Source organism: Trematomus bernacchii, unplaced genomic scaffold, assembly GCF_902827165.1.
Source record: "Trematomus bernacchii unplaced genomic scaffold, fTreBer1.1, whole genome shotgun sequence".
In the NCBI taxonomy this organism is placed as follows: Eukaryota; Metazoa; Chordata; class Actinopteri; order Perciformes; family Nototheniidae; genus Trematomus; species Trematomus bernacchii.
This window is the reverse complement of record NW_022987803.1, coordinates 10,100,663-10,113,096: the sequence shown is the minus strand read 5'-3', so window position 1 is coordinate 10,113,096 and position 12,434 is coordinate 10,100,663. Positions and strand designations below refer to the sequence as shown.

The 12,434-nt window shown below is 42.5% G+C and overlaps 1 protein-coding gene across 1 annotated transcript; it reads right to left on the bottom strand.

Annotated features, from left to right (window-relative positions):
* Positions 1 to 373: 373 nt before the first annotated feature.
* Positions 374 to 11,914, bottom strand: ism2b (isthmin 2b). The gene is made up of 6 exons (XM_034150318.1): positions 11,255 to 11,914; positions 6,406 to 6,657; positions 5,051 to 5,387; positions 3,318 to 3,455; positions 3,146 to 3,214; positions 374 to 2,793 (listed from the first exon to the last, which is right to left on the bottom strand). Exons 1-6 carry the CDS (start codon positions 11,363 to 11,365, stop codon positions 2,276 to 2,278), a joined length of 1,425 nt encoding a protein of 474 aa, XP_034006209.1. The 5' UTR covers positions 11,366 to 11,914; the 3' UTR covers positions 374 to 2,275.
* Between the last annotated feature and the right edge of the window lie 520 nt (positions 11,915 to 12,434).

Below are 12,434 nucleotides of genomic sequence, written 5' to 3'. Positions count from 1 at the left end.
ACATAACTGTTGGCAAGAGAGCAAACAAGCATCTAGCCCATAAATGTGTTATTTTTTACATAAACTCTATTTGCTTATATCCTTAACAGAAGTTTATGGCATCTATGGTGGTCTTGGTACAGTATCCCCCATTGGCTGTCCTTAATATTCAGCCTGTTGCTGAAATAGGGCAGTGACATGTTTGCACTCTGAAGGAATGCTTGCTGCACTGTACCTGTTTTGTTGGAGAGGGAAGTTACGGAAAGTTTCGGTATGTCCGTAAATAAAGAGTACAAGTACTCAGTTGAGTCTTTAGGAATTTGCTTGACAGTACTATGCTATGGTTGGCTCGGCTACACAGTATCTTAAGTGTGGAAAAAGAAACGACACGTTAGAAAGTCAGATGATGAATGCAAGGTCTTTATATATTTCTTCAGCATAATTGCAACAACATATTCATAGAGCACTGCAGTACAAAGTAGAATGAAACACTTGATGTTGCTGTATGAAGTGATATGAGGCAAGTGGGTTTCCCTTTTGATAATGGGTGCCTTCATTTCTCAGTCAGATTAGTGCACCATGTTGAGTAAAGAGACATTTCAAAAGCTTCAGCAAACTTAAAAAAAGAGAGAACAGACAAATAAATACTGTACAACACCATATATGTAATACTAGATTCAGAAATCACAAAAAAGAAATCATGCTTTCCTCAACAGAACACTTGATATATGCACTTTCAAAGAACAATGCAGCATTTCTGGCGAGTTTTCCTTCACAATAACACTATCAACAACAAATGGCAAACACGAGTACATTTTGATATATATTTTGTATATATTTATATATACTTTAAATAAAGTGCCTTCCTTTAAAATTGGTGATTCCAAAATGTAAATGCGTGTTTGCATATCACATATTGAAGCAGAATTCCTGAAAAAAGGTTTGGAGCGAACATCCATAGAATGAGACTGGATAGAATGGGCGATTCCTGGCGCTCTAAGGTATTTCTATGTTTATTTGATATTTATACTAAGTATTTGAGTAAGGTGCTGAGTTTTATTATAGCTACAATGCTAAAACTGTTGTTATAATCAATCATTTGCACTATATCTTATAGGGTATTTACTCAAAGTCTATAGGAATGTCCTTTCTATCCAATCATGTTCTGTCTATAAACCCAAAGACCCTAAGCCCACATCTTAAGCAGCAATGACATCCTTCTATCACACATAATGCTTTAACAGCTTTTTCAGTTATAAGGTTCCTTACTGCTTTTTGAAACTGAACAAAAAGCATGGATTAGAAATCTGATACTCTGCGACTAATCTTTACCCTAATACACTTTGCAGTAGTTCCAATAGTGCTCCGTTGTCGAGGTAAATGAACAGATGTGTTAATCATGGTTTGATAGTCCCCCTGAGAACATCGTAGAGATCTATGAGCATCATGTACTCACTCTAGAACTTAATTTCTTCCTACATTTGCACTGTAGAGACTTAGGAGGCTGGATCTACGCAGGCACCAACAGTCTGATTTTTTAACTCTTTGGCACCCGGATCATATTATCTTCCCGGCTGTGAAAATGTGAGAAATCGCATAAATCAATCAATCAATCAATCTGTGTGACGAAACTTTTGAGATAAAGTATTCTCATAATTTTGTGTCCATTGTACATTACTGTGAGAATTCTTGGGTTTATTGATGTCCTGTTGTCTTGTTCCCCATAATACCTTTGTAAAAACCTGATGGATTATATAATGTAGCAGCATAGTCGGGATATTCATATTCTGTTGGACTCTTCCCATGCATGTGTTTGTTTCATCAATATAACCAACCCACATTCATACATTTCCCTAACATAAGACTTACAAGAAGCATGATCAGGATGTTTACCACATGTTGCGAATTGTCAATCACAAGCGCTCCAGGACACTATCAAACAAAGCCAGTAGGTGGACATCATGCTTACACGCACCCAGGAGAGTGAATATAAAGAGAGAGCTGGATGGTATCCCAGATGTGGAACAGGTTGGCAAGCGATGGGAGAACACTGCTTTTTTTTTTCAATTCTTGTAATTTAGTTCCATTGAGCCTGATATCAGGAAACTGTGCCAAATCCTAACTTGAGACAACCACACTTCACACACACACCTAAACCCCACACACCTCCAAATCACATTTCCTCTGAGTCAACGCATGGTTTAGGTGTAATATTTCATAATTTTTAAAAGGCTGTCTCCTCTCAAATTAGGATTGGGCCCTCTGACACTGAAGTGGTAGTTTTGGCTGTGGTCCCTCAGTACTCCCTGGCTTCCTCCAGTTCATTCATGAACACGTCTTCGTGGGGGTTTTCTGGGCAGCTCAACCCATTGTTAGGTGGCCGCACCGCGTGGAAGCGACTCCAGTCTCCCTTGCACAGGATCCACGGCAGCACGTCCACCTTGAAGTGCAGCTCGGGAGAGAACTCGGTGCTGATCAGGTTAGGCGTGCCTGCGCCTTTCCCTCGTGTTATCAGCCGTCCACGATCGCCGTAGCAACAGTGCTGCGCTGCTAGAGTGGATGAATCGCTTGAAAGTGCTGAGCGGATGCAGCTACGCGCTGACGGCTTGTAGATGTCCATGCGCTCCTTGGGGCCACTGGCATCACGCCAGCGGAATGGCCGGCCGTGATTGTCATCGTAGACGCTGACCACGGTGTAAGACACTTCAGAGGGGTAAGTGCAGGGGCAGCTGGGCAGCTCAGACATCACCTGGTGGAGGTACCTCTGGAGGAAGTCACTCTTACAGTTGAGCCACTTCTCGCAGCTGTCCACATCTGTAAGAAAGAGGACAGCAACACTTCATGAACTTGTGCGTTACAGATCTTCAATATAGCACTACTAGTAACATGAACAGCAGCCATTTGTAGTCAAGTTTAAATTCAATTCTGGCATCCATAATAATCTGTGACAGAATTGAGAAATCAAGTTCTAAAATCCCTTATATAAAATGGCATGTCCCTTTAATTAGCCAAGGGTGTACCTTCATAGACCTACAACTACAGTATTTATCAGGCTGATTATGCTTTGTAAAATGGTGTACAGTAAAACCAGCTTGCAGTTAATAGGTTAAAATGTGTAATTCTTTTAGCCCAATGAAAGTCCAGCTGTCCATTACAAAAAACATACCTGTTCCAAATGGCTCTGTGCCATTCTCCATTGCGAAAGGGAATGGCTCTACTACAGTGTTGACATCACCTAAAAAAACGGAGAGTGTAGATTAGAAAAAGCAGGATACAAATCTTAACATTCTGGCCTGTCTTTCTAGTATTTATATCTTAAAAGGGAAATATAATCTCACCGGGACAAGGCTCCAGGTCACACTTGGAGGCTTCTGTCAGGGTGCAAGAGTAGCCACAGGACTTGGTCCTTTTCCTCTCACCGTTTCCACATGTCACTGAACAGGGAGACCAGGGAGTCCACTCATCTGTTTCCTTCTCTGTGAAAACAAAATCCAAACAGTCAGGGTCACAAACTGTATTTGCACTACTATGAACTTGAGAAAAAAACTGAGAATGTTTTTTTTTTTCTAATTCAGAATAGGCTTTCAAAGTCTCAGTGCATATACATGAAATGTTTTCTCCTGGTCTAACCTTTCCCATGCAAACCCATATTCTTTTTAAGAAGGCCTCAGTAAAATTAGAGAGAAAGAAGCTGTGCTGTGGCTGTCCGCCTCCGCACCATGTTTCCTTGTGGTGTTAATAACACTGAAAACAAGTCATTCTTGATTAAAGGCGAGGTGGGTGCAGAAATACCAGCTTGGGTGTAGCGAGCACCCAATTTGACTTTGTGGGCGCTGCCAACTCGCCATGTGGCCATACGGGAATGAGGTCTCAGGAGAGTCTTAATTACAGAAGAAGCTAAGGCAGACATCCTTGATTTATGTTCGCTCAGTCTTTAGATGTGACCACTTAATAGGCATTGTTGCCCTTTGCTTGCTCGACTACATGCACAACACTTAAAGGGATCAAATCTATATATTGGCATAAATGGGTAAGGGGAAAAGTTAAAGAGTTAGCCAACATATCGAGAACAACTTTGTAAAAACAAAAAGATCAATCATGCACAGATTTGTATTTTTGGGAAATATCTCTGAAGAATGAAAAATGCGGCTGTGGTAAGTCCATGACTGAGCTCTGATCTTCAGTCGGACCAACACAAGATGGCTACAGACTGCCAAGCCTCAGATCAGATAATCACATATCATTCTTTATATATATATATATATATATATATATATATATATATATATATATATATATATATATGTATTTATATCTGCCTCTACCTTTTCCACCTTCTCTCCCTTTCAATCAATATGTTTACCCTTCTCTTTCCCTCTTATTATTTACTTTATATACTACAAATTCTCTCTACACAACTTGTTTTCCCACCGGACAATGGTGGAATTAAGAGGGGAAAAATAGCTGTTAAAGTTATGCACAGCCCTGCGAGCCCCCCGAAATTCTTGAACTGGCTCAAAAGGCTGAGCCGCAGAGGGCTGTGAGTGCCGCCAGGGTCTGGGGGGGGCCCATGGGGTCCCGGGGAAAGATGAAAGGGGCTAGCCGAATGGCCCCTGTCATTCTGTGTTCCAAATCTGCCCTCTAATTGTCCACAAGCAGAGGGCTGTTTTGTCCCAGGGAACAGTGGCGGCCTCACGCTGCCATTAGCGAGCGCATCGGACCCATCTTCAAAAGGCGGGCCTCTGCGACCGGCACGACCAGTGTCGACTTCAAAGTGCCCAGAACCCGCAATATCCTGATGGTCGGGTGCTCATGCTGCCTCGCATGCTGGCATCGTTTGGTACTCTGACTGTGAGGATAGTTATCATGCAGCCTCCTTAACCACTCTGTTGTTCTCTCTCTTTGTCTCTGCTTTCAGACATTCCCTTTATCTCTGTCTCTCTTCTGATATGAAGACATCAGCAATTGTATTTCCACACTTATCCCTTTTTTGCTTATACTTAATAAAAACACAGGAAGTCACATCTGCTGGTTCTAACAGCCAGCAAGTGTACCACTTGGCAAACCTTACCGTAGTAGCTCTGTATTGGATCCCAGCCTTCGTTCCAATGCGTATCCCAGTCTTCGCCCACTCCGCTTGGTAAGGGCTCCTCGCTTCCGTAATCCAGAGAGTAATCCCCCTCCTCCTCCTCTTCCTCACCATTTTCGTCCGCCCCTGAGCGGCTGTTGCTTTCCTCGCCGGAGTCGGCGTCAGTGTAACTCCAGAAAAGGGGCCAGAAAAGCTTCTTGCCTCCGAGCCAATCCACCGTGGAAGACGGTGAGGAGGAAGAGGAGGGGAGCCATTCTTTTTCCTTGGCCAGATCCATCTCTACCTCCATCTGGGGGTCGTCCACCACCTCAATGGTTACCTACATGGGAAAACAGAGGCCCTCTGTTAAGCTAAAGTAAACCATTCATCTGTGGCACTGTTTTACAAAGCCCTGTTTGTGAACAACTCTCTCTAAAACTATCAAACCAAGACAACAACATTGTAGCAACCCAAACCTACGTATTAACCATGTAAGACAATGACATACAAGTGAGCTATCCAGTATTGTTCTGTTGACTCTGATTTTCCTTAAATGTGTCATACATCTACTTGAGTGCAGCTTTACTGCTTCAGTTACAAGCTCTTCTTAAGAAATCAACTAACTCAAATCAGCGGATACATTTCTCAGCAAGTGAACTCGCTTCCCAGCCAGCGAGACTTGAGCATGAGCATTCAGCCATCAAACCATCCTCTCAGGGAGAGAATGTGAGCATTTCTTCTGGATAACTACCTCTCATTACCTCAATATGACTCATCCTAGATGCTACAGTACTTCCAAGGGCCCACTTCAGCTGATGTGAAGACCAGGCAATGCAGAGACTACAGGGGAAAATCTTTCTGTAACTTTTGTGACATTCCTTTCGCAGTTAGGCAAGGATTGGAAATGCTTTGTTGAATATATCTTTCCGTCAGAATATGGTACATCTGGTCTATAGGCTACATGAAAACTCATCAGACATTTCATTGGTTTCTGTACTTGATGTAGACATAAGGCCGGCATCATTATGTCCCTCTAACCACATCCTGATTACACTGACCAGAGTCGGAGAGAATAACTGCCCTGAGATGGAAGTTAAACAGAACGACTTTTTGGGTCAATTTAGAATGAGATGATGATGACTTAATGGCTCACACTTATTATCACAGAGCCTGTTTTGTATTAAAATAAACGCAGGTTGCAAAGATTACACTGTTGATTTTGTTGAGCACAATGAAAGTCAAAATGTTCTCCTTGCATGAATGGTTGAAATGTATCCCTAAATGTAATAACGAAGGCAATCTAAGGAATTCACAAACTGCATATCTCCAATTTAGTGTGACCCCCCGTGCGGACTCACCTGTATGTTTGGGTTCTGCGAGTTTATTTCAGCATTTGCCAGGTCTGGGAAGTTCTTGAGATCCAGAATGAAGGGATTGGTCTCCTCCTCAGGCTCCGGCTGTGGGAGAACACCAACAGAGCGGTGGTGGGGGTGGGTCCACCTCCTCTGGGGGCCATGGGGCTCAGGCAGGATACTCTGGACCTGGTTCTGCTGCTCCAAAGTCTCAGGGACATATTGGACCCCGGCACTGTGAATATGGTGGCCATGCGCCTGAAAATACAAGGAAATGAAAGATAAAGATTGTATGTGGATCAGAACAACAAAATAGTGAAATTATTGAAGACGTTACATGACAAAATGTAATGCCATGATGACTGATTTCTGCATCTATTCTGACCAGTGGTGGAAAGTTACATTTTGAGGTACTTTACTTGAGTATTTCCCAATGTATGCTACTTTTACTCCACTACAATTTGGAGGCCACTACTGTACTTTTTACTCCTCTACATTATTAAATTAGATGTGTTACTTTTTAAGTAAATGTATACGGTTGCTACTTTGACTTTAGTAAACAACACCCAAAACATAAAAAGGGAAAAACTGTAACACATTTAAAAGCCAGTAGCTATTTCGGGGCTACTGACAAAAAAGGATCCATCATTTATAGCGACTCACTGATGAATATAAGAACAATTAGTGCCCTGTTTCCAAGAGGAAAACTTGAAACCATCTACCACTTTGTAGCTTGGTCAGCAATTCCAAAAAGCCCCCGAGGCATCCGACTAATCAGCCAAGTGACCAACAAACCGGCTTTCGTTCATTTTTTTTTTTTCCCACAACAGTCATGGCATCCGGGCCGTGGACAAAGAGGGGCCTGTGCCAGAGAGATCCTCTTTTAGCTTTAATGAGAGGGCCTGGGAGGCGTGGGACCCCTGGGTCGGTGCGAGCGTGTCTGAACCTGCTGCGCTGCCGCCACTACGGACGCCACTTTATATGACCTTCCAGGTTTTACAGTTAGTGAGCCCAGCGGGAGGAAATGTCGATCTCCTGAGATGGATGGAGATTACTGGTGACATTATAATGGTGGGAAATTGTAGATATATGTACTGTATCTGGAATATGGTCACTCAAAATTGAATTTTTGGTTGGTCTCCAGCGTGTGTTGGTCTCCAGCGTGTGTCTGTTTCATGTCTAATGGAATACATATCTATTTCATGCCTGGTCAAAACCAAAATCCGAACCCCTCTAATGAACCCCTGGTCTGCCATTCACTCACTTCTATATCATCCTGAAAATGCTAAATTGGCTCAAACAAATGGTTGAACCGGACCTTGAGATTTAACCTGAGCCATTTTGCGGTCTGCTCAGAACAAACCAGTTGCCGTTGGAGGGCTAAAGAGGAGAAGAAATGTCAAATGAATGACCAAATGGTTGATGATATATACTTCTGGCCCCTGGAACAGGGCGTACTTTTCACTGGCTGCCTCTGATTGTCCCATAAAGAAGTTATGTGGTCGGTCAAATTCAAGCATGTGAACACATAGAGCCTGTTTAGAGGAAAAGCCTGTCAAGCATGATAAATGATGGATGAAGAGAAGTTGGCCCCCTCCCCAGATATGTGTAAACTGGTGGTGAAAAGAAGATAACCTTATTGGCATATCAAGCTTTTTTCTATGTATCCACTAAAAATACTGTAAGTTGACAATTTACCAAATGTTATTGCCAAGAAAACTCAAAATACTAATAAAAGAGCAATGCTGAAAACAAAATAGCTCAAGCTTTCTAAAGCAAAGTTAAACCCTTGATTAATGCGAGTAGCAATACAATTTAATAGAATTATTTATGTAGATTTGAAAACGATTTGGGACAATATCAGATACATTTAATATATTTCACAATTGTAGCTCTTGGTGTTTATCTAAATGGTGACTGTTTACTGGATATAATGCAAGTACAGCTGAAAGTAAGCTAACTAACATAAACATAGAAATAAAAAATGTTTCTCCTAATAACTGGCTAATTTCAAAACCCAAATCTTTGTGAATTGTATGTTTAAATGTTTGTATTTATTTGTATAAGATGCACCAGATTTCAATGCCTCCAAGCTAATGTGCAATATTCAATCTATGGAGGGAAATAAATATGTAACTTATGAAAGAGCTACATTTTTCTCTATCATAGCATAGCAAGCAATATGGGCCCCATGCGTCTGCTTCTCTTACGTAACACCTTGTCTGGTGTCTGGTGTACGATTTTATTGTGGAAATCCTCCGATATTATGTCCATTTGACTCATTTACTGGCCTTTTATTGGTGCATATGACCAACAGTGAAAATATTTCAAATTCACACACATGCTCTAACACCTCCACACACACGCGTAGACAGACACAGAGGGTCCAGAGTCACGAGAGAGGCCAAATACTTTCACACCCTCCTCATCTCGTCCTGTTACACATCTGGATCCTGTATTCTTTCGCCCTGTATATCACTCTCCTCCTCCTCTCTACCTCCCCCGCGTTTTCTCTGATCCTGCTCTCCTCTCTGTAGCAGGGTGCTTCTGATCAAAGGCCCGCTGGCTAATGGCATGCAGTTTGTTTAACTGGGAGGCTATCTGGATGCAGTGGGGGACCTCGGCCTGATCTGAAGACTGCTTCTCATAGGAACTTCAAATCAAGCAAAGCATTGTGTCCTCCTCTTACTAGATTTAAAAGATGCATATTGAGGCAACTGTCGAATAATGCTGCTCTTGGTGACAGACATTCAGGGTAGGGAGAGGAGGTCTGAGACTGGATGGGGGCAGCCATTGTCGTCATTTACGCTTCGTGACATGTCCCAAACACTTTTTAATTTGTTAAAAGTTTTCTGAAAAGTTGCGTGCACAACTTTGAGGTTTATTTGCGAGCATGTAGAATCTAGAGAACAGTTTGTCTGTTCACACTTGGTGGCTGTTTTTTGGGGCTCCAAAATGTGACACATTTTAATATTACTAAACTTTGAACATTGCTACCACTGCTCTAGTTTTTTCTAGTAAAAGAGTATGCTAAAAAGACTTCCCCCTTAGCCTACCAGTTCTAAAACAACCCAAAAACGAGCATAAGTCGTTCAGAAACTTTACCAAGTTCTTGACACAGTTACTTCCTGTCCAAATGTTCCATTCTCTGTCTGTTGAGTCAGGTTTGTTATATTGAAGAGCGAAACCAGGTCTTGCGTTGTCTTTAGGTGTTGCTTACAAAGAGAAAGCCTGAGTATATTGGGCAGTGGGCACCCCTGCAAGCAATACACTAGTTGTTTTTTCGTCTGTAAAAAGTGTCCGCAACACTTTTCAAAACAAAGTGACGCCTATGGGGGCAGCAGGGGCTGAGGTGAGGGGCAGGGACAGGATCCGGTGGGGTGGGGGGCGTGTGGCAGCCCGGATTTATGCACCCGCAGATATCAAAGGCCTCTGCACTTGGCTGTTTCCGAACCATTACACAGAAACAATAAACTATGGACACTCTTTGATCGCCATCTTTCACAAATGGACAACAAATGCATGCCTGGTGGAATCAGGGTGAGGTTGCAAAGGTCGGGATGGGAAATGGGGGTAAAAGGGAAACAGGTCCCAATATTTAGCAAAGAGGCCAATTCAACACAAACCCCCCCCTTTCCTCTTGTTCTTCACTGAGAGATGGGGGTAAAACCAAAAACAGGAAATTCCACATTAACACAAAAAAGGGCCAATGTAAACAATCAGATGGATGACACTTGACCCAAGCTCCAGTGATATAGATGCCGTGGGCTCGCCTTATTCTGGTTACATAAGCATTTCGTTACCGGGCACCCACTTTACTGAGCCTCCCCTCCTCCTTCCTCTGCTAATCTCTCCTCTCCATCCACCACTTATGCGTCCAGAAGGTCACAGGCGAAAGGCACAGAGTCACCAACTGCAGCCTTTTTCTGGCGGACTAAATGAACAATCGCACAAGCCGCAGTGAGATTTTTTCCATCTCCTCACTAATCGTTCCCTTCTCTTCTTCCCTCCCTCTTTTCCTCTCTGTCTCCTTTTGCTTTGACATCAATCAGACAGATGATGAGAGAGAGAGAGAGAGTCCCAATAGGGCATCCATGGGAGGCCACACAAGAAGGAGAGTTCAAAGGCAAAAACTGAACCCTGACACAAACACACACAAACAGGCTTTGATATCCAAATATGTCCGTGTGTAACACAAACATTCCCAGAGACACACCACACACTGCACAGCTTGTGTGTGTGTGTAGAGAGAGTTTGGATTTATTATAGCAGCGTGTATGCCCAGTGATGGCAAACCTTACTATACATGGAGAGAGAAGTGAAACAAAAGAGAGCAGAATGCGCTGATGAGGATATTCTGTTATTTCAGCTTAGTTAATTGATTGCTTCATCTGATGGGAACTGTACAATCTATTTGTTCCAATATTTTCTATGAAATTCTACCTTTACTTGTTAAATGTAGAACATAAGTTGGAAATAACCGAAATTACTAGCTAACATCATTTTTCAAATTTCCCAAAATGCACCTGGTTTAATTGTCAAACCATTAGACTACTAATGACCTCGTTAATTTTGTCAATTTTCATTCAATTTACTTATAAAAGCTACACGTTTTTAGTTTTGTCATATTTAAATGATACTGTCAATGATCATATTAAAGTAAGACTATACGTTGACATTAATACAGTTACTACGTGTAGCAACAAAGCAGACCATGAGTACGGACACTTAACAACAGTTAGCAAAGATATACATGCTAGTTAATCAGACGTCAAAATTGTTTTTGCTGCAGGTGTGATCTTAATACTTCGCAGCTTTCTTTTGTTGTTGTAAAGAATATGTGAAAGAAACTCACTTTGTGGGCAACATTCTTGTGTCTGGTAGGAAACCCGGTCCCCAAACTCACGAGAAGTATCGACCAAATCACGAGCAGCGTGTGAAATCTCCTCGCGACCCCTGGAAGCATCTTCAAAGCTTCCTGTGTAGATTTGCAAAAGTAGCCTACTTTTTCTTAAACTATCCTCCCTAAAAAGCAGGGAGAAATTAAGTTCTTCTTGCTCAGCCTCCGTTTGTCAGCAACCTTGACTCGGGACAAATGAAGTTTTTGGCCTCGTCAGTGTGGAAGTGTCGCACTTTATGAAGATGCGCACCAGCGTCCGGAGGTATCGCGCTCGCTATCCATATCTGGCACCAGCGCCTCGTGCAGCAACTGTCAGTCCGTATGGCGGCTCGAGCCCAACGCTTCCCTTCCCCATAAAACCCACAGTTGGTCGAGTTTTAAGTACCAGAAAGAAGTGAAATACCCCACGCAGAATCTATCCGTCCGCACCGGCGCTCGCTTATTCAACTACTTAAAACTGTGAGTCACTCCATCGTGGGTGGGTGGATGGGTGTTTTCTTCCAATACATTGACATCTGGAGTTGCTGTGCGTTGTTTTTTGCTATCTGTCTGATGCGTTAATCCATTATCCAGATGAAGTTCATCCGCAGGTTCGAGTGGATGTGTTTGTGTGCGCACAGCCCAGCCAACCGGTTTCGGTAAACTTGCCTTTACGCACGCATTCAGAAGGTGAGGGAGATGGGGGTGGGAGGCTTATTGTTCACAGCTGTGTGGAGGGGGTGCGCTGGGCCACTGAGGTTCTTGATAAGGTACAAGGTTTAGTTTACATTGAACCTCCAGGGCATGGAGTGGGGAAAAAAGTACATTTAATCAAATGCTTATACTACTATAGGGAGTTTTAAAGTGAAATATACATTGATTCATAATTTTACTGGAATCTATAATCACCTAAATTACATGGTATTCTCTCTAGGCTTGTTTTGCCATTTTCAAAAACCAGCCATCCCATCCCATTGGCATTCTTATCTATAAAAACACAATTTGTAGACATGAGGGAATGGCTGGCCAAGGTGGAAGGCTGGGTAATGGCAGGATGTCAGTGACTTATCAGTCAAATAGGCTTTCAAACAGTTTTTTGTCACAAGCTTTTAAGTTGTGACATCACTCCGTGTGTGTGTGCATGCTGTAAATAAAC